At 41.3% G+C, this 22,933-nt stretch overlaps 1 protein-coding gene across 3 annotated transcripts in view; it reads left to right on the top strand.

Annotated features, from left to right (window-relative positions):
* LOC116321227 (apoptosis-stimulating of p53 protein 2-like) overlaps positions 1-22,933 on the top strand; it is a 53,997-nt gene that overhangs the window by 13,795 nt on the left and 17,269 nt on the right. For all 3 annotated transcript variants that reach the window (XR_005613408.1, XM_039613455.1, XM_039613454.1), the window contains 2 exons: positions 17,864-18,011; positions 18,298-18,411. Coding sequence is in view for 2 of the 3 variants with exons in the window: in XM_039613455.1 (XP_039469389.1) it covers positions 17,864-18,011; positions 18,298-18,411 (262 nt within the window). In the remaining variant the exon portion in view is untranslated. The remainder of the gene's footprint in view (positions 1-17,863; positions 18,012-18,297; positions 18,412-22,933) is intronic.

Below are 22,933 nucleotides of genomic sequence, written 5' to 3'. Positions count from 1 at the left end.
ATGAAATTGTAGTTGTTCTTGGTTGAGAAACACAAAACCTCCCTTTTCCCCCTTTTTTTTCAAAACAAGAAACTAAGTTTTAACTTTTCTGGCATGTCACCTAAAACAAAACAGACAACCCAGCTCTCAGCTGGCTCTGAACTTATCATCATCAAGGACACATGGTGAGAGCCACTTCAGAAGTTACAGTACTCATCACTCAAGCAACATTTCAAAAAACAAAAGAAACAAAAAACAAAACTCAGCACACTGCACAGAGAACAATAACAAGACATAACTGAAGATGGTGTTCTTGTTTGTTCTCCTTGAATTTTAGAATAAAGTTATTACATCTGCACTAGTAAATCATATGCCTAATCATTATGTGCCACTGTGATCCACAAGTATGATCACAGATTTATTCATTTTTCAAACCAACAAAACAAAAAACAAAACAAAACAAAAACAAGTTACTGATGGCTTAAACGCTTTACACACATAAGTCAGGATGCAAAAAGGCTACTGCCAAAAACAAATCAGAAGCGTGAGGGGAAAAAAAAAAAAAAAAAAAAAAAAAACTGAGCCCACAGACAGCTTCATGTTTGAGCTTTAATAGCTGTTTCCCTCCCTCTGATGTGTTCTTATGCAGCTCCTGCTCTAAAAAATGTGTAACCTGCTCATCAGCTTAGCAGTGACCATATATTTAATTCAGCTTCTCAATTGTGTAGCTTTAGCTGTTGTATAGAGGGTTTAGCTTGTTAGTTGTTAGTATAGGTGTGCTCTATATTTCAGCAATGTCTCATCTAGGATGACAGGTTTTCAAGCAGGTCAAGTGCCTCTATGCACTTAATTAGTTTAGATATTTTCTTTATTTTCTTCATCTCATATGTCATTATACTGAATTTGAGCAAACCTTAAGCTTGATGCAGACTACTTTTAACAATTATCCACCTCACATCATAGCTGACTGAGGTGCCTCTTCATATTAATATTATGTTAATGTTATTATCTTTTTATATAACAGCAATAGTATATTACAATATTTTATTTATATTTTATTTTGCATCTATCGAGGGATGGGGGGTGATCTGCAGTTTCACCCCTTCCCAAGCTGGAGACATTTTCCTTTTCACACACTTTCCTTGGCTGAACAATGACACAACCTTAATATACCTCATGCATCTCTCTATTTCATTTAATATATGTTTGTGTGAGTTATGTATTTTCTTTCATTCTATTGTTAATACCAGTTTACAGGTTGCTATCCTTGCTATTATCATTTTGAATACATTACAGTTAAGTTCTAATTCAATTTAGCCTTTTGTTCATTTTATTTTGTTTTTTCCTGTCTCTCTCTTTCATCTGTCTGACAGCCACAGTGGTTGCAGCTAATCATTCTGTGTCGGGCGTTCTCTGTGTCTTACAGTCACGTGCAAAATGTCCCTTTTTTCCACACTTCCAGCATGTAGTGCTATAATTACTGTTTGGTGTGTATCTAGGTCTGTCTCTACCTCTTGCTCTTCCCCTATGCATTCCTCTCCCTCTCTTTTGGCCTCTGAAACCTCCCCTGTAGCCTCCACTAAAAGCTGTGAGAACAGTGTCAGCATCGAGGGCAAAAACTGAGACCTTCTCTTTCCGTTTCACCACTGTCTGTGCATGGTTAGCATATTGAAACGCCTCATCTGCTGTACCCGTATCTTGCGTTACCCAATGCTTTTCTACATGAGACCTAATGGGTGGTAGTAATCCTTTAATGAAAGTGCGTTTAAATAGTTTTTTATTTTCCTCTTTCTTTTTCTTATTTTCAGTTCTCCTTTCAGCTTCAGTTTCCCATGCTTGGAAAAGTTTATATTCTTCTTCACGTTTTAATTTCTTCTTTGGGTCTTTTGTTAATGTAATTTCTTGTTTCAGGACAGCTTTCAGCTGGGTAACAGCTGAAGGATTGCATTTCCCTTCCCAGCTGCGGTTTTTAGCTTTTCGTGGATTTCTCCACCTATTTGCACTTATTCTACCTGCTCCGGTTTGTTGTTTTTCTAACCATTCCTCATCAGGTGTTAATTTTGCTTGTTTATTCCCCATTTTCAAAGATTTTGCTGGGCCGTCACTGGCACGCCTGACTTCGGAGTGGTTTACTGATACGGCCTTCGACTTCACCCTATAGGTGAAGCGGTACCAGTTTTATGAGATGAAACCCAACCGTTTTCCTTTGTCACCAGTACGTGAGCCTCAGCAAAGAAAACAAATAAAATAGAAGTAGTTCAGCAGCTTATTGTGCTGTAAATCAACTTACTTCTAGACACATACACACACATAGACATTTCTTGCGCTAATTTGTTACTGAAGTATTTGACGGTTACCTCTAAAACCGGTCTAAACACAGTTCCTTTTGGCGAACTTAAACCTATTTTAATTCCTTTGTCTCAACGTGTTTTAATTTGCCTAAACGTATTGTAATTTGTCACGAAGTAATTTTGGCTACCTCTAAAACCAGTCTAAACACAGTTCCTTTTTTGGCGAACTTAAACCTAATTTATCACGTTTCTTTAAACCTTTGCGGCCGTTTTATATATCAAAAATAGTGTTTCTCACCCTCAGACGACTCACTGGTGGTTCGGATCGTCAGACTGAATCCCACCGCCGTGGACCAGACCGGCCCGGACTCAAACGTCCCGGGTCCTCCTCGTCTAAGAGGGCTGTGCACAGTCTTCGGTGCTGGCTCCACGGTGTCAGGAAACAGTATGCCAGATCCTGGAACAGAGTCACAGATAACAATTCTGATATTTCTGATCCGGCTCAAAGGACCAAAATAAAAGTCAAGAGATTTATTCTAAAGACACTTCTTCAGCTAAGAGTCTAAGGGTAGAAACACACAGACGCTGTGGTTTTCACTTGTATACAAGGGCGGTCACAGAATGCTCACACCAGAGTGGGGGCCCTGTGATGCGCGCTCTGTTCTTGCACTTGTCTTTATTTATATGCAAAAATAATACAACAGTGAATACGTCTATTCATAGGCAGAGGAAAGTTAGTGCGTAGGGAGTGAAGATAAGAGTGGTTTAGGTGTATGCATGTGTGTTGTGGGATACAGAAAGACGCGCCTCTCTTCTTCTTGTTAGGGGCGTCAGATAAAAGTGTCCAGCTCTCCTCTTCCTGCTTGTTCAGCTATTATCGCTGTGAGAAAGAATTTATAAAACAGTCTTGTAGTGGACAACAGTCTAAGTCATTAAAAGGTCAACATACAGTATTCTATCATATGCAAACTTATATCATTAAAAGCTTATACTGACTGCTAAGTACAATTTTCCATTGACAGAGGTCATTGCAAACTCTCGGTACCTCAGCAGAGCTGGCAATATCATCAAGGACCATTGTCACCCCAGCAATCAACTGTTTGAACTATTACCGTCAGGCCGACGATACAGGTCACATAAAACCAGGACAAACAGATTCAGGGATAGCTTCTTTCCCAGAGCTATCACCGTTGTAAATAAGCACAAAAACAATTGAACCTGCTTAGCCATACCATACTGTCACTGTCATTATATTATGCTGCTATTCATACTGTCATTATATTAATGCTGCTATCCTGTAAATATCATACTTACTTTTGTTTGAGTACTTACGTTTGTTTTATTGTACCTTTTATATTTTACATTTATATTTATTATTGCATTTTGCACCAACGGAGTGGCACTCCAATTTCGTTGTACCCTGTACAATGACAATAAAGGCTATTCTATTCTATTCTATTCTATTCTAATGCTAAACACTGCTGATGACAGGTGTTACTAGGTAGGTAGATTTAATTTAATTTAATTAATTGGGTTACAGACAACAATAGCATCATAACACACTTTATCAAAAGTATGACTTTATAGATGATTAGTAAGTATGTGGGACATATCCCAATATAATCTAACAAAACACAGCCAGTCAGTTAGAAGACAATGTTAACAATAGATGTATGGAAGCATCCCGTATTTATACTGCTCACTGTGGTAGCGTAGCAATTTTAATACATAAAAATATTAATTTCACAGTACTCGATACAGTTATAGATCCAGAGGGCAGATTCTTAATCATTAAACTATCTATATGTGATAAAAAGCTATGTATTGTAAGTGTATATGGTCCAAATGTTGATGATCCCTCATTTTTTCACAGTTTTTTCAGTGCACTCTCTGAACACTTAGATGGCACACTTGTTCTTGGAGGCGACCTCAACCTTGGACTAAATGAAGAAATGGATAGGCTCAATACAGCAGGAACTCAGCGTAATTGGCAGTCCACAAATATAATCAAACAGTATATGAGCGACTTTGGTCTTTTGCGATGCATGGCGCCCTTCACCCCAACAGTAAGGAATATTCTTTCTTCTCACATGTTCATCACTCCTACTCTCGTCTGGATTATTTTTTGGTCAGCAGCTCACTGCTGAGTGACATTTCAGACACTGAGATTCATCCTATAGTTGTCAGCGATCATGCTCCTGTATCTTTAACACTAATGCACAAGAATAATACTACGCCAAGTAAAAACTGGAGATTTAATACTTCACTGCTTAAAGATGAAGACTTTATTAAATATTTTAAAAAGAGTGGACTTCATATTTAGACTTTAATGACACTCCCGGAACATCAGCTTCTGTTCTATGGGAAGCAGGAAAGCTGTGATGAGAGGTAAAATAATTTCTTTCTCATCACATAAAAAGAAAGAAGAAAACAAAAATATTCAGGAATTAGAAAAACCATCAAATCCCTAGAAGAAGCCACGCGTACCACCAAGATCAGGAAATATTGAACAAAATACGCAAAACAAAACTAGAATTAAATGAGATAATTGATAAAAAACAAAATTCTTAGTACAAAGACTACGCTTACAAAATTATGAACATAGTAATAAATCCGGTCAATTTCTAGCAAACCAGCTAAAAATAAATAAAGAAAAAACAACTATATGTGCTGTTCAAGATTCATCTGGGAACACAGTATATGACCGAAACAAATAAACAACATTTTCAGGGATTTCTATAAAACGTTGTATTCACCACAAATAAACCCATCTAAAAGGAAATTGATCAGTTTTTAGACAACATAACTCTCCCAAAATTATTAGACACTCAAGCAATGGCACTAGATTCGCCACTGACACCAGGTGAACTCCAGGAAGCCCTGATAAGTATGCCCAATAATAAGGCTCCAGGCCCAGATGGCTTTCCTGCAGCATTCTACAAAGAATTCTGGACGATTCTAGCACCAGTTTTATACAGAACGTTGTTGGAAATCAAAGAAAATGGCAGACTTCCATCAAATATGAATTCTGCAAACATTAATCTCTTACTAAAACCAGGCAAAGACCCTGTATATCCCTCAAGCTATCGTCCAATATCCCTTATAAATGTAGACCTCAAAATAATCTGCAAAGCTCTCTCAAAGAGATTAGAGAAAATAACCCCCGTCTTAATTCATCCTGACCAAACTGGTTTCATAAAAGGTAGGCACTCATCAACAAATAAAAGTAGATTACTTAATTTGATAGACTACTCATACAGTAAAAACCTTGAAACTACAATATTTTCTTTAGATGCAGAAAAAGCGTTTGACAGAGTTAACTGGAAATTTCTATTTGCAACTTTACACAAATTTGGTTTTGGATCTTCTTTCATCAACTGGTTAAAAATATTATATAATTCCCCAACAGCTTGTGTGAGAACAAATGACCAGACATCCTCCAGCTTCTGTCTCCTGAGGGGCACCAGGCAGGGATGCCCACTCTCCCTTCACTGTTTGCAATTTTTATCGAACCACTAGCAGCAGCAATTAGACAGAATTCAGTAATTAAGGGCATAAAATGCAAGAACGTGGAACATAAAATCAGCCTTTATGCGGATGATGTGTTACTCTTTCTCCAAAATTCACAAACCAATATCTCTGGGGTGATTGAACTGATAAACTCTTTTGCAAGAATATCAGATTACTCAATTAACTGGTCAAAATCTACAGTCCTTCCGATTAATTGCTCCTTCCATAATTCCTCTTCTACTCCACTGCAATCGGGAAATATAAAATATTTAGGTATTAATGTATCTCCCAAGCTTGCAGATCTAACTAAATTAAACCATATCCCACTTTTAAAGAAGGTAGAAGGTGATCTGGCTAGGTGGAAATGTCTACCCATATCACTCATGGGAAGGGTTGCCGCTATAAAATGATGGTATTACCAAAAATAAATTATTTATTCTCAATGATCCCAACTAAACCGCCGCAAGATTGGTTCAGATCTCTAGATTCATATATGTCCAAATTCCTTTGGAAAAATAAGCCCCCACGTATAAGCTTAAAAACACTACAAAAGACCAAGGATAAAGGAGGATTAGAACTACCTAACTTTCAGCACTACTTCTTAGCCAACAGGCTTCAGTTTATCTCAGGATGGCAAAAACATACCCTCTTAGATGAACCTTGGCTAGATGTAGAACAAGCACTTTGCAATAATCTAGAGATTTCAGATCTACCATTTATCAGCTCAAACATCCAACGACATGAATGCTTCAAAAGCATCAACATCAGCTCTTCTCTGACAGCGTGGTGGGAGTTTCTGAAGTTGACAGAGTCTTCATTAATCCCATGCAAACGTACACCTATCTGGAACAACCCTGACATATTACAAAACAATAATATGATAAACTTTTCAGATTGGAGTAGTAAAGGAATCAAATACTTAGAACATATACTAGAAGGAACAGAATTTATTTCATTTGACAGACTAGTTACACAATATGGGATCAACAAGAAAAGATTTTTAGAATATCAACAAATTAAATCCATAATAAAAAGAGATTTAAACCGGGTCAAGTTGAACTACAAACGCCACCAAGTGTGGTTCAATTTCTTACTCTTAAAACCCCCAAATTACTATCCAAAATATACAGAATGCTTTCTAAAACAGATGAATCAAATGGGAAGCGGATTTATCAGTTAACTTTGACCAAAACTTCTGGTCTCAGATTTGCTTAAAAACCTTTCATCTAATTAGAAATCCCAGTCTTCAATTAATTCAATACAAAATACTACATAGAGTGCACTATACAGGCCATCGGATGTTCAAGATGGGCTTTACGTCTACCAACAACTGCTCACACTGCCAAACCAATTCACCGGACAATTATATCCACGCTCTTTGGTTCTGTCCACCAGTTCAGAAGTTTTGGCGCGAGATATGTGAAGACTTATCAAAGTGTCTGAAATGTAACATTCCAACTTCCCTTTAGTATGTTTGTTGGGCAGCTTAGATAATGTCACTCCGGAAAAGAATATAGCCCATATGGTTTTCACTGCCCTATGCATAGCCAAGAAAACAGTCCTCATGAACTGGAAAAATAAAAATAATCTTAATTCTAACCAATATAGAAATTATCTATTAGATTACATTAGTCTTGATACAGCCTCTGCCACCACATCAGATCAATTGCTCTGGGCTCCTTTGATCAGCTCCATCACCTAGTGGGGTGGGGGTCTTAGTTTGGTCCCACCTTCACTGTTGTGATTGGTGTGGGGGTAGGGACAGGCTTAGGGCATCACGGGTTTCCCGGGAGCATCTTCCTTGGGGGCTCAACCGGGGTAACGGTCATGGCCAATTAGGGGCTCTGTTGGCTCTTAGGTGACGGTTTCCTCGTGGCTGCGTGCAGCAGGGCTAGGGAGGGTCTGTGCTGACGGACGTGGGTTACTGACCTGGTAGCCTGGCTGCCCCTGGGTGGGTCCAGGATGGGCGTGAGGTTCTGGGGGCACTCCGTCTCTGGGCTGGGGCCCTGGCCAAGCCTCAGGGGCTTGGGTCCTGGTTGGTGTGTTGCCGGGGTTGTGGGCGGGTGGGTGTACAGGAGAGGTGGAGGAAGATCTCAGCCTGGGCGTCTATTGTCTTGTGTAGTCTGGAAGATGAGTGGATGATGGGGTGGGTGCAGTTTTCTCTGTGGTGGGGTCAGGTGGACTGTCCCGGGCTCTGTGGGGCTGGGCGGCGTTGCTGCACTGGGCCCCGGTCTGGATGGGCCTGGGCCCCCTTTCCCTGGCGGGTTGCAGAGTATGGGGTGCCTACTGGGGTCAGCGGGGAGCTGGCCCCAGGAGGGGTCACTGCCCCTCCCTTCCTTCCCTCCCCATCTCCAGCTGCCTCCCTCTTCCCGCTCCACCACAATCACCCACACATGCAGGGCCTTGGGGTAGGGGTGTGTCACCAGGGTGCAGAGGAGACATCCCCCCCCTCTGTCCCCTTCTGGCTGCCTCCGCCTCAATTTTATCCCACAACTTAGACATTCACATTACTCACACTCTCATTACACATACATATAGGATCTTGGGGTGGGCACGCTACACGGATTCCAAATTACCATCAGGGTGTACACCTCACCCCTGGCGTCGTTGCCCACCTCTCAATTTTAAATACACGTAGACATTGAGGGCTATCAGGAGGGGCTATACGCTTACCTGCTGCTCTGGCAGGTAGCTCCATGCCCTCCTGGGTTTTAAATGCACCTTAGAACACACATACATCAACACTACATATGAGCGGGTGGAGGGAGGTTTGAGTCTTCCACACCCCGTTCTCTGCGGCCTGCTGGAGCGGGGGGCTAGGAGGAGGAGTTGGCCGTCCGACTGGGGTCTGGAATGTGGGGCCTCCCTGCTGCTGCGGAGTCGGGCAGTCTGCTTCTCCCCACCGCAGGGAAAAGGGTAACACCACCTGGGTCTGGGCGCAGTTTCCCCCTCCAGGGCAAGGGTACCTAGACCCGGGCTTAGAGTACGCTTGGGGAGTGTGATTGTGTGTACAGTGTCTCTCTATGTGTGTCTCCACGTTGGGTGAGTGTTGAGTAATTGTATATGAGAGCATGAGGGTGGGAATAGATGTTTGTATCTGTGTGTGCCTGTTTGTCTGTGTCTATATGTCAGGTTGGGTATCAGACGCCACCTCTCTGGGGACATCTCAGGCCCTCCAAGGTTTGAGGCCCATCTCCCCACCACTTCCCCTGCCGGTGGCAGACGCCTCAGACATCGGTGCGTTGGTGGTTCTTTGTGTCCGGGTGGGCGCCCAGGTACCCACCGCTCACTCCTGGCGGCTGCTTATCGGGGCCTGGAGCCTGGGGCTCGCTCGGGCCACCGGGGATGGGGTGCCCTTGCCTCTCGGCCCGGGGCTCGGTCACTCAGGCACAGCTGGCTGCCGGCGGAGCTCACGGGCACGTCACTGCAACCCCGGCTTCTGCTCGCGGCTGCTGAGTGACCCCTCATCTGGGACTCTCCTCAGCTCTTTCTGGGATAGTGGCGCGGCTGCCCCTCTGTTGGTCTTCCTTGGTCTCTTGTGTTCTGGGGCCTCTGGATGTCTGGAGTTTTGATCTCCTCCATACCTGCTTCATGCCCTGGAGGACGGGCAGTGGCCCCCACACCCTCTAGCAGATCATTACATGAAGGAACCTTTTAAAAACAAGCTGCGTTCATGCTCACAGGTGCACACACGGGTGATCACACACACAAACTACACCCTTTTTGGCTCCTACCTCAAAGCACACTGTGCGCTGTCGATCTCACGTGCTGCACAATAATGTTTAATATTTAGTATTTACTGTCATATTCCCATATATCATTGTGATGTTGTTTATTACTCTCGTTTTCTTCTGCTTGCTTTCTTTTTCTTTCTCAACAGGTGATCCAGGTGATCGATATATGTATTTTTTGTCTGCTTATTCTGTTGGTTTTTGGTTTTGCCCTTTTCCCCGTCCCTCTTCTCAGCTGTTTTCTTTCCTCTTTCTTTCTCCCTTTCTTTCCACCAGTCAAGTCTGTCCCGTATTCAGCAAGTGAAAATAAAATAAACAATAAAAGGTGAATCAAATGGACCATTACGGCAAGGCTGGGATGGTCCATTTGGTAAGAAAAAAAAAAAAAAGAAAAGAAAAAGAAGACAATGTTAACAATAGATGTATGGAAGCATCCTGTATTTATACTGCTCACTGTGGTAGCGTAAGAGACAATAGGGTTGTGTGTTTGTGTGTATTGTTAATCCAATATTGGTATGTTATGTGATGCTGGTGACCATATGGCTACAGCCCTCCACAGTGCCTACAAAGCATTTGGGATGTGACCTGCAGTGTGGCAGCTGTCAGCATGTTGCCCTGAGCAGAAATAGAATAGATACTGAAGGAGTGAATGAAAACAGTCGGCACACTGACAGTGAAATGTTTTTTCAGTCAGTTTAGTTGTGATTTAACACTCCGTTATATATAATGCATGCTGAGATCAAAACCAATATTCTTTGACCTTTTGTTTTTTCCCCCCGTCTAGTCTGGTAATGTTTCAAATAAGCTTCAGTTCTAATTTTTAAGCTTTGAGCTTCTGATCTCAGGATTACAGATCTACAGAAATATTTGACAGAGTTTCCTGATTTGTCCAGTTAATTATAATAATCAAATTATTTAATTAAATCGGTGATCTACTGTGTTGTTAAATATTTAGATTTATTACTCAAAAAAAAAGAAGAAGCCCAAAACACATTTATGGCCAGGCATGTATAGACAGTCAGTTGTTTGCTGGAAATAGCTTATTCTTTGTCAGGATTTTACGATAATCACTGAAACCAGACATTCAGTCCTAGCTTCCCAACTGTCACATTTGTAATCACTGGTGCTTTATAGATATCTACATCAGCACCAGTAAAAAAACCAAACAAAAAACTTAAAAATAAAATTAAAAAAAAATGTTGAGTTTGCAGTTGTAAGTCTGAGCAGTAGTTAAAAAAGCTTAAAGGGTTTTTAATTTGCTAAAATTATGTAATACAGTTCTTTTGTTGGTTAAAGCTGAACTATATGTATCCATGTGTGTTCGTCTGATTCTGTTGTGATGTCTCAGTTGTTGGCAAGTCAGTAACAGGATTACAAGGTGACTATTTTGATCATTGTTAAGACGAAGCTGTTGACCTCTTTCAGACAGTAAATGGATCGTTAATTTCATCGCATACAGCAGTGGGGGGTTGTGGTAGTATTAAGCAGCGTGATGCAGCTTTAATTCCTGGCTGGATTAGGAGCTGAGGCCACAGGAGTTTAAGTCTCTCCGCCTGTTGACTAGCAGGTTCACGCTTTGGTGCTTTTTGTTATTTCAGCTTGCTTTCACGTTTCCACCCTCAGTTACTATGAATGACTGGCACCTGCTGTGGGTGCTTATAATGCATTGTTTCCAGGATTTCACAGGGTTTTTTTCTCATGATCGAAATTAATGATTTTGTGGTGGTATGAAATAAAACAGCCTATACTGTCTTCTTGGAAGGATTTCTTACATTGATAGGAGACAAAAAGAGTTCTGACAGTGTTGTATCTGCTAGATGACATAGATTTGGTGTGTGTGTCATGTATGTGTTTTTGTGCAAGTGTCTGTTTGCTTGTTTAAGTGTTCTAGTGAATAACAGAGTTTGTGTGTCTGCATGCCTTTAAAAGAGCATGTAATGGCTACAGTGAAGAAAAGCAAACATATCAGCATTCTGACGTTTCTGTCCTTGCAAAATTTAGTGCTGCTGAAAACAAGGCATTATGATGGTAAAGATGCTAATAATTAATGTTAATAATAATTCAGTGTCCAACCTCACAGGCCACAAAAAAAAAAAAAGCCTACTTGAATATATCATCTCCCCCCTGCTGGTACTACAACTTCAGCACGTTTTGGAGAGAAAGTGTGAAATTGACACAGTGGGCCGGTGTGTCTATTACATGTTTTGCTCACAAACAGGTTGCAACAATTGATAGCTGGTACTTCTGGGCAGACAGTTATGGAAATGCCTGGTGTGAACTGTTACTCATCTCAGCTGAGTATTTGTATTACCAATTTTAATCAGAGTTACCATTGAAACTCTAAAGGTGACTGAGGTGAAAAAAAGTGCATGTACTCACAAATGTAGTCCGTTTTTAGGATCTGTTGATGTTCAGGAATCAGTGGTACCAATGACAAGAGACTCCTAAGAGACAAACTTTCCCTCATCTCTGATTGGCTGCGGTGTTTCCTGGTCGACCTCAGCTGAGTGACTGATGACAGTGGCCCACTTTGTATGAACCTGAAGGAAGACGCACTGCTCCAGTTTTCTTTATGTAGGACAGTAGGCAGGCTGGTTGACTGCTTCTTATTGAGACCATTTAATCTCTGTCAGAGTCTTTCACTGGTTCAGTTAGAGCCTTTGTTGGCTTTATTATTTCTAACACTATTGCAACTTAAATTTGAGTATTTCCATTTTCTGTTGACAAGAACAGCTACTCTAGCCAACAGTAACATAAAAAATCTCTCTGAAGAGCTAAAAGGCCAGGAGAAATGAATGGGGCCAAATACAAAATGACACTTTTCTTTCTGACACTGTTCATTTCCATTTGCTGAGCAGAGAAATCTTTCAGTTTGACTGAGTGACACCAATAAAATGAACAACGCCCTCAGCAACCTTTCTTATAGTAATTTTATTTAATTTGAATTAGGGCTGTGCGATATGACCAAAATCTCATATCCCGATATTAAGACATCTATCGTCCGATAACGATATAAATCACAAAAATGTAACATTTTCTGTAAATTCTGTGAATGTCGGGCAGCTCGACTTGCATGAAGTGTTTCCAGCTGGGCGTCGCGTACCTGGAGTCGAGTGTTTTAACTGATGCATGAAACGATACATTTTTAGACATAGGTTGTAACAGCCGCTGTTTTCTTTGTGAGTATTTACTACACAGCGTGCTGCGGGGAAAAGCCTGTTCTAACGTTTGAGTCTAAGGTTTATTTTTTAGCACCTGGCGGCTCTTTTTTGCTTCTCATCCGTAAATACTCTGCATCTTTCACTTGATTCAGTTTATTTTGAAAAGTCTCAACAGGATCTTGAGCTTTATTGTGAAAGGTTTATGTGGAAAATAAACAAGCGGACACGAGGTGGTTTTACCGTCGTTGTTGCTAACGACAACGCATAAAAACAAGCGCTTGTCCGTCTGTAGTGTGGTTATATTAAAAATAAGAGAAAGAGAGAACTTTAGGAAATTAATATAGCCACTACAGTGACCATCAAAATAATGAAAAAATATTGCCGTAAACAGTTTATTTTGCGACACCACGAAACAAACGATAGCGTAAAATGAAACGATAGACGTTTTTATATCGTCATCCGATATATATCGTTATATCGAACAGCCCTAATTTGAATCCCACTCATGTGTGACCTTATGGCTGCCTAATAACTGGCATTGGAAAGCTTGGAACTTCCCATTTTTGCTCTGTCATGGTGATACTGTGGACTTGTTCCAAAGCCTGAAGTCCAGATTCTCTTTGGTAGAGTCACTTTTTCTCAGTTAGAGACATTTTAGTCTTCTCATCTTTTCCTCACACTACTGTCATGCAGAAAAATAAGAAAGCACATGAACATGAATTCAAACAACCAACTAAAAGATTTTCAACTTGCAGATTGAATGTTATGTATTCAATCTGCATAACATATCTAACTGAAGCATAAATGTATAACTGAAGCAAAATAACTGAAGCTATTTTGCTTCAGTTATATATTTCAGGTAATATTGAATTGATTCCTATAGAATCTTTGACGAGCAATCCTCAGAGGTTAGTGACTAAAAAAGGTCAACTGTGTGCACTGAAGTAGCCCACTGATTTGTCAGAAATTATCAATAAGACTGCATGTCATACAGGGTACAAAATCTATATGCCCAGTAATTTATCCCTTTGCATATTTGCATTTGAGCTGTTGAGTGTTTTTGTTCATTTTGGTCAACTGGATTTGTGGTTTTGAGTAAACTGTTTCAAGGTCTTTTGGATGGATTGCAGTGACATTTAGCTCACATACTTGTGTTCCCCCAAAATGAATTCTAATACCTTTTTCTCCTGTTACACCTTAACCAGGACAAGTATTGTATATACAACAAAGAGGATTGTGAATTCGTTTCAGCTGCTTTGGTGTTAATGAAATTACTAACATGTGCACTAGAGCACCAACAATGAGACAGACCTAAAACAGGAATGGTTTTACAGGTGGAGGCCGCTGACATTTTTTTTTCCTCAACAGGGTATGTCTCCTTTGTGCGAGTGTCATGATTCACTCGATAAAGCCTTTTTTAATAATACAAAGAGCGGGTAGGTCTGCACGGCTTCAGGGCGCACCACGTGACCATCAATTTCTATCACTTGGTCAAAGACCCCCCCGGAGTCAGTGTCGGAAGTCGCCGCTGAGCACCGCGCAGACACTACACGCTACTAATGGCCGTGACTGCATCCCCGCATACTGCCCCAACACGTTATTAAACGCTGTTCACTTCGTACCCGGAATTAGGGGGCAGGTGCGGGCTAACTCTGTGTGTTTTGCCTTTGTATTTTAATATCAGCAGGACTATGAGATACTTGTGAATATCACCATGAACACACTTCACCTCTACCCACTCTGCTTTCAGCAATGCCCCGGGGCGAACCAAGCTTTGGTGCATAAGGCTCTGCGTACAGCCCGTGTCCACCAAAGCATGGGGCATACCCCCTTGACTCCTTACCGGAACGCTGTAGTCCCTCCTGGCCCAGGGGCGGGTGTCGGAGCCCGGGCGATGTGAGTCTGGCATACCAGCTGAGTTTCGGCACCACTGCAAAGGACCGTGACCCAACACACCGTTCTTTCGATTGTGTAACAGTTTTGTTTTTTTGTTTTTTAATTGATTGTGCGCTCGTATTAAATTCTCTGGTTCGGCACACACACTAGCCAGCTTTCAAACTGCCTGCACACTTCTCCTCCTGTCGTGTCCCACCTCACTATATGAAGGGAGAAACCTTGTTTGGTTGATTATTTCCACCTGTCCCTCCAGCCTCCCTTGCACTGCCGCTTGAGCTCACTGCGACATCCCTCCCCCTGCAGCTGAGCCAGGGACCACACCTCCACCACAATGATGACACAAGCATACATTGGCACTCATTCACAAACCGTGTGCATAAATCATACATTCAAACTTTCATGCACAAACCCAAATTTTATCAATATTTGTATAGCTGATTTTGTTTGTACTTCATGAACAACTTTAGAAATGCCCCAAACTGTGAGTACAAACAAATCAAAGTCTGACTGACTTAGAAAACTTAAACACAAGTTTGCAAAATGAATACTAGTATATTTATATTTATTCTTATCAGTAGTAGATGATAATATTATTATAAATAATGATATAGCGATCTTATTATTAATTTGGTCATTATATACAATTTTCCAAAACTCAGTAAGCCACAACATGGTTAGAATTGTTCTTTTTCTTCTTTCCGGTGTTCCCGTCAGCAGTCGCCACAGCGTATCATCTGCCTTCATCTCACACTATCCCTAGTATCCTTTTCTGTCATGCCTCTTTTATCCATGAACTTCTTGGGGGTGGTTGTAACTCAGGAGGTGGAGTAGGTGATCTACTAATTGGAAGGTTGGTGGCTCCTGAAGCTCCATCTTCAAACATCGTTTGTCCAGTATGTTCACTATCCCTCCTCTATATATGTCCAAACCATTTCAACCTTGCCTTTCTAACTTTAGCATTGACATTCGATTTCCAGCTTCAAACTCATGATTCTGACACTCTTAACCTGCGCAACACTATTTCCATGCTTTTCTTTTATGGTTAGACTTGCTTCATTTCTCTTCATATTTACACTGTGGTAGAAGAGCGTGAATCCACCTCCAGTGTAGTAGCATTTAGCTTCAAATACTGTTTTGTCTTTTTTGAATGCTCAGCCCTCCCTTTTTATATCGTGTTGGCATGTGCATCATATATGTTTTTGTTCTTTGAGCTTTTTTTCAGACCACATTCACTGGAATGAACAAAAGAGAGAGATCAGGGCAGAAACAGCTGTACAAAATGGGAAAAGCCAGCTCAGGGATGTCAAGTTGAAGATTTTAATCCTTAGATCAGCTTTGTGGATGGGAAACTTTAGAAGAAGCTCTGATAAGCCTTTGAGCATGCTGTCGGTTAGTGCCTAGTTCACAGGATAAGTTAAGGCTGGAAAGTGCTGAGTGCTGCATCCACGCAGGTTGGCAGGCTGTGGGAAGTAATCTGGCTATGGGCCTACCCTGCTGGAGTAACAGATGGCTCATTGCATCATGGGAGTTCTGTCCACAAATATCTGTAATAGTCGTAAATAGCACAAATAAAGGTGAAAAGGGCAGGTTTTGTTTTCAGTTATATTGCATGCTATTTTACTGAACACAATCTGTTAACGGACTATTCCAATGATTTTGGTTTTAACACTTTAAACAGAACATTGGGAACCTGACAGCCCTTGCAACTATTTTAACCCTAGAACACTATCGCCGGGTGATTTATACCCGAGCAAATACATTTACATGATTTCTCTCTCCTGCAGCTGTTTGCGTGTCGAGGAGCCTGTGCCTTCACCAGGGAAGTCTCAAATTTCCCAGGAATGGGTGGACCAAAGACCAGCTTTCCAGAGTCATTATTTTGTTTTAGGAGGGTTTTTTTTTCATTTTGTTAGACATGGCACAGTTGAAAGTAAAAGACGACCACTCTAATTTGTCATGTGTTGTCATATTTTGATATATTTGATTACTTTTTATTGGTTATATTATATCAGGTAAAAATCACCCGGCATTAGTGATTGTGTTACTATTTATAGCGATAGTGTTCTAGGGTTAAGTTTGTGGATATTGTACAGGTCTATTGTGAAAGTGAGGTTGGTGATCTAATGATGTTACTGGTTGAGTTTTACTTATGGTTATGCTTATGAGTGGGTACTAACCAAAAAATATGACCATGAGTAGCAGAATGAACCTCATCCAAGGGTTGTCTGAGCAGCAGAGTGAAGCTTTTGGTCATACAGGAAGTAGACCTGTTCAGCCAAATTACAAGAGGACAGCTGAGGTAGTTCTGGCATCTGATTAGGGTGCCTCCTTTATAGAAGGAGGCGATATAGCCTCAAAATTATATCATGATATTTTAAGAAAATTTGCAATAATTACATTTTCTGACAATATAAAAAAAATGCTTTGTTGATGCTCAGTTCCTTTCAATTCAATTTCAGTTTTGTTTATATAGCACCAAATCACAACAAAATTTGCCTCAAGGTACTTTATTATTTTAAGGTACAGACCCTATAATAATACACAAGCTCACAGTTGTAAACCAATGACGGGGATCTCTTATCCTGCTTTTCCAGTGAGCTACTATCATTGATGACAGTCTTTCTAATTTAAAGGTAGTCTATTGAAACAACATGCCAGCAGCAGCATTATAGTGCAATCGTAGTGACAAAATATTCTGTGACACATCATAAGTCAACTGTAAGTTTAAGTATAAATTTAATAATTAACACTTTAGATTGAAAGTAACTAAAGTACTTTACCCGGGATGTTGTTTCTTCCTTTTTAACCAGTTGCTTAAAGTAATGGTTTTCCACCATGTAACCGCTTCAGGAGTTTCCATCCAGCATTTGCTTTTTCTGTCATGTGGAGTGCAAGTAGCAAAGGCTGACATGCCTGGCTTTATCTCATTGAGAGATGAAACATCTTCACAAACATCTTCATCTTCACAAAGATGTCCAGTTCTGTTTTGTCCCAAATACCATTACCTGGATGACTGAGAACCTACATAGACATATCCACTATCATTCGATTTCCCATTTCAGCCAATCAGCATTTGTCTTATGCACAGTGTTGTTCATTTAGCTGGTTAGAGGGAGGTCTGGACACCTCTGCATAGTCTGCTACCCTCAGTTTGGTACTCTCAGTAATCCATTCATTCCATTCTAGAACTCATGAAGTGGTGTTGACACTAGAAGCTGGTTTCTTAACATCTGGCAAATAAATGAAATAAATGAACCCCGAATTCTTATTACCAAAATGTATTTTGTAATTGTAGATGTTCCTAACTGTGTACCTCAGCAACAATGACCAACACTTTAGTGAAGTCCCCATCACACCAGAGACACTGTGCAGAGATGTGGTGGAGCTCTGCAAGGAGCCTGGCGAATCTGACTGCTATCTAGCTGAGATATTGAGAGGCTCAGGTGAGTTTCTTGTATTAAGTAGATACCCAAACTGCTAGTAGTGACCTAATAATAATAAATTGCTGTATTCATTTACGAGAACCTCAAATACACAAACACTGATATGGTTGTAGCTATATTTCAAAAGTAGCCATAATGTGACTTTCAAGTGACAAGAACTATATTTTTAAACATAGTTTTGGCCCTATGGTGTATTTATATCATGATTGATTCATTCCATCTCTTTTTGTAACAAAGGGTAAATGTTATGTTCTTTAACATTGTATGCTTTTTTTCAATCAATCAGAACGTGTTGTTGGAGAAGGAGAACAGATGCTGGAGGTGTTGCAGCGATCAGGACAGCAGAGGGGAGAGGTACGTTATCTCCTCCATCACCAAAGAGCACCTGGACGAGAATCAGGTAAGAAAGAAACTTAATGGCTAAAGGTAATTGAAAAACTGACATACTATGTAAGTTAATAAAGGACCACACACCACCAGAACAGTCTCAGTACAATTTGGCACTCATTCACAATTCTCTGGAAGTCTACTAAAGTGAAGAAGCATATTTCTTCCAAAAGCTCCTTCCTCATTTGCTGTTTTGATGATTGAATGTTTCTTGACTATGACGGACATAACATATGTTCACATAAAAAATGTAACATTTAAAAATAAAAAATCTAAATGTCCAAACAGCTGTAACTACAGTAATCGAATGGCCTGTAGCAATGGCCCAAACATGCCATACTCCCTAAGCACCTCTCACAAGACACTCAGAAGGACACGGTCTTCTCCCAGTCCACAAAACACACGTAGATTGGTTAGGCAAACTCCCATGCACCCTCAAGTATCCTTGAGAGGGTAAAAAGTTGGTCCAGTGTTCCACGACCAGGATGAAAACTGCATTGTTCATCCTGTATCAGAGGTTTATAGACTTTCCCAGGGAGGCTGAGGAGTGTGATCCCCCTGTAGATGGACCACACCCTCCAGTCCCCCTTCTTAAAGATGGGAACCACCACCCCGGTCTGCCAATTCCAGATGAACCACCCCTGATCTCGACGCAACATTGTAGAGGCATGTCAACCAAGACAGCCCTACAACATCCAGAGCCTCCAGGAACTCAGGGCAGACCTCATCCACCCCAGGGGCTCTGCCACCAAGGAGTTGTTTAACTGTTTAACTCATCCCCAGACTCTGCTTCCTCCACGGAAGACGGTGGGATTGTGGCACGTCACAATCTGCAAGGATGTGACATGCCACATCCTTGCAGATATACAGGGAGTGCAGAATTATTAGGCAAGTTGTATTTTTGAGGAATAATTTTATTATTGAACAACAACCATGTTCTCAATGAACCCAAAAAACTCATTAATATCAAAGCTGAATGTTTTTGGAAGTAGTTTTTAGTTTGTTTTTAGTTTTAGCTATTTTAGGGGGATATCTGTGTGCAGGTGACTATTACTGTGCATAATTATTAGGCAACGTAACAAAAACAAATATATACCCATTTCAATTATTTATTTTACCAGTGAAACCAATATAACATCTCCACATTCACAAATATACATTTCTGACATTCAAAAACAAAACAAAAACAAATCAGCGACCAATATAGCCACCTTTCTTTGCAAGGACACTCAAAAGCCTGCCATCCATGGATTCTGTCAGTGTTTTGATCGGTTCACCATCAACATTGCGTGCAGCAGCAACCACAGCCTCCCAGACACTGTTCAGAGAGGTGTACTGTTTTCCTCCTTGTAAATCTCACATTTGATGATGGACCACAGGTTCTCAATGGGGTTCAGATCAGGTGAACAAGGAGGCCATGTCATTAGTTTTTCTTCTTTTATACCCTTTCTTGCCAGCCACGCTGTGGAGTACTTGGACGCGTGTGATGGAGCATTGTCCTGCATGAAAATCATGTTTTTCTTGAAGGATGCAGACTTCTTCCTGTACCACTGCTTGAAGAAGGTGTCTTCCAGAAACTGACAGTAGGACTGGGAGTTGAGCTTGACTCCATCCTCAACCCGAAAAGGCCCCACAAGCTCATCTTTGATGATACCAGCCCAAACCAGTACTCCACCTCCACCTTGCTGGCGTCTGAGTCGGACTGGAGCTCTCTGCCCTTTACCAATCCAGCCACGGGCCCATCCATCTGGCCTATCAAGACTCGCTCTCATTTCATCAGTCCATAAAACCTTAGAAAAATCAGTCTTGAGATTTCAGCTTGTGTGTCTTGTTCAGTGGTGGTCGTCTTTCAGCCTTTCTTACCTTGGCCATGTCTCTGAGTATTGCACACCTTGTGCTTTTGGGCACTCCAGTGATGTTGCAGCTCTGAAATATGGCCAAATTGGTGGCAAGTGGCATCTTGGCAGCTGCACGCTTTACTTTTCTCAGTTCATGGGCAGTTATTTTGCGCCTTGGTTTTTCCACACGCTTCTTGCGACCCTGTTGATTATTTTGAATGAAACGCTTGATTGTTCGATGAGCACGCTTCAGAAGCTTTGCAATTTTAAGACTGCTGCATCCCTCTGCAAGATATCTCACTATTTTTGACTTTTCTGAGCCTGTCAAGTCCTTCTTTTGACCCATTTTGCCAAAGGAAAGGAGGTTGCCTAATAATTCTGCACACCTGATATAGGGTGTTGATGTCATTAGACCACACCCCTTCTGATTACAGAGATGCACATCACCTAATATGCTTAATCGGTAGTAGGCTTTCGAGCCTATACAGCTTGGAGTAAGACAACCTGCATGAAGAGGATGATGTGGACAAAATACTCATTTGCCTAATAATTCTGCACTCCCTGTATAGTTACAAAATCATACTTAAATAATTAAGGAGGTCCTTGAAGTATTCCTTCCAACGCCCGACAATGTTCTCAGTCAGAAGTCATCATTGCTCCACCCGGACTATACACAGTACAGGTAGAGCATCGCTTTCCCCTCCTGAGTTGCCTGACGGTTTGCCAGAATCTCTTCGAGGCACCCTGACCTTATAGTCTTTTTCCATGGCCTCTCGAACTTCTCCCACACCCAAGTTTTTGCTTCAGCCACTGCCCGTGCCGCATTCCACTTGGCCTGTTTGTACCTATCAGCTGCCTTCAAAGTCCCACAGTTCAACATGCTGTTGAAGCTCTGCTGGAGCTTCTTAACCTTTAACCTCTGGCAGTTCACCACTTACCTTTGTATCATTTCAAGCTATTCATTGGACTTAAACAACTTGAATTGCAATAAATAACTGAAAAAACTGGGGTGTTCTAAAACTTTTGACTGGTAGTGTATAACAGTCCAGCTAGAAGTAATACATACGTACATGAACTAGTTTATCAACATCACTGAGAAAGGACGTTTCTCAGTGATGGACATTAGATACCATTACATTTATCTGAACTCATCCAGGTCTTTATGTCTTTAATAGACTCCAATTTGTTCACGTAAATGGAGAGTCCTCTTCACACACTAAGGTTAATTATGGAGTTCCACAGGATTCAGTGCTAGGACCAATTCTGTTTACATTATACATGCTTCTTTACATGCAGTATACATGCAGTATTAAAGACATAAAGACCTGGATAACCACTAATTTTCTGCTTCCAGATTAAGATTAAAATGAGATTATTATACAGGGTGGGCCATTTATATGGATACACCGTAATAAAATGGGAATGGTTGGTGATATTAAAGTCCTGTTTGTGGCACATTAGTATATGTGAGGGGGCAAACTCCTCAAGATGGGTGGTGACCATGGTGGCCATTTAGAAGTCGGCCATCTTGGATACAACTTTTGTTTTTTCAATAGGAAGAGGGCCATGTGACACATCAAACTTATCGGTAATGTCACAAGAACAACAATGGTGTGCTTGGTTTCAACGTAACTTTATTCTTTCATGAGTTATTTACAAGTTTCTGACCACTTATAAAATGTGTTCAATGTGCTGCCCATTGTGTTGGATTGTCAATGCAACCCTCTTCTCCCACTCTTCACACACTGATAGCAACACCACAGGAGAAATGCCAGCACAGGCATCCAGTATCCGTAGTTTCAGGTGCTGCACATCTCGTATCTTCACACCATAGACAATTGCCTTCAGATGAACCCAAAGATAAAAGTCTAAGGGGGTCAGATCGGGAGACCTTGGGGGCCATTCAACTGGCCCACGACGACCAATCCACTTTCCAGGAAACTGTTCATCTAGGAATGCTCGGACCTGGCACCCATAATGTGGTGGCGCACCATCTTGCTGGAAAAACTCAGGGAACGTGCCAGCTTCAGTGCATAAAGAGGGAAACACATCATCATGTAGCAATTTCAAATATCCAGTGGCCTTGAGGTTTCCATTGATGAAGAATGGACCCACTATCGTTGTACCCCATATACCACACCAAACCATCACTTTTGTTGTTCCAACAGTCTTGGAGGATCCATCCAATGTGGGTTAGTGTCAGACCAATAGCGGTGGTTTTGTTTGTTAACTTCACCATTCACATAAAAGTTTGCCTCATCACTGAACAAAATCTTCTGCGTGAACTGAGGGTCCTGTTCCAATTTTTGTTTTGCCCATTCTGCAAATTCTGTGCACCGATCTGGGTCATCCTCGCTGCAGTAGCTGGAGTTTGTAAGGGTGCCATTTGTGAGTAGCTAATATCCGCCGAAGGGATGTTCGACTAATGCCACTCTCCAGTGACATGCGGCAAGTGCTACGCTGTGGGCTCTTGCTGAATGAAGCTAGGACAGCCACTGATGTTTCTTCATTAGTGACAGTTTTCTTGTGTCCACATTTTGGCAAATCCAACACTGAACCAGTTTCACGAAACTTAGCAAGCAGTTTGCTAACTGTAGCATGGGAGATGGGTGGTCTCGTAGGGTGTCTTGCATTGAAATCTGCTGCAATGACCCGGTTACTGCGTTCACCAGAAATCAACACAATTTCGATCCGCTC

This window comes from Oreochromis aureus, linkage group 6 (genome assembly GCF_013358895.1).
Source record: "Oreochromis aureus strain Israel breed Guangdong linkage group 6, ZZ_aureus, whole genome shotgun sequence".
Taxonomy (NCBI): domain Eukaryota; kingdom Metazoa; phylum Chordata; class Actinopteri; order Cichliformes; family Cichlidae; genus Oreochromis; species Oreochromis aureus.
Note: the sequence above shows the minus strand (reverse complement) of the source record. Positions and strands in the feature narration are given on the sequence as shown.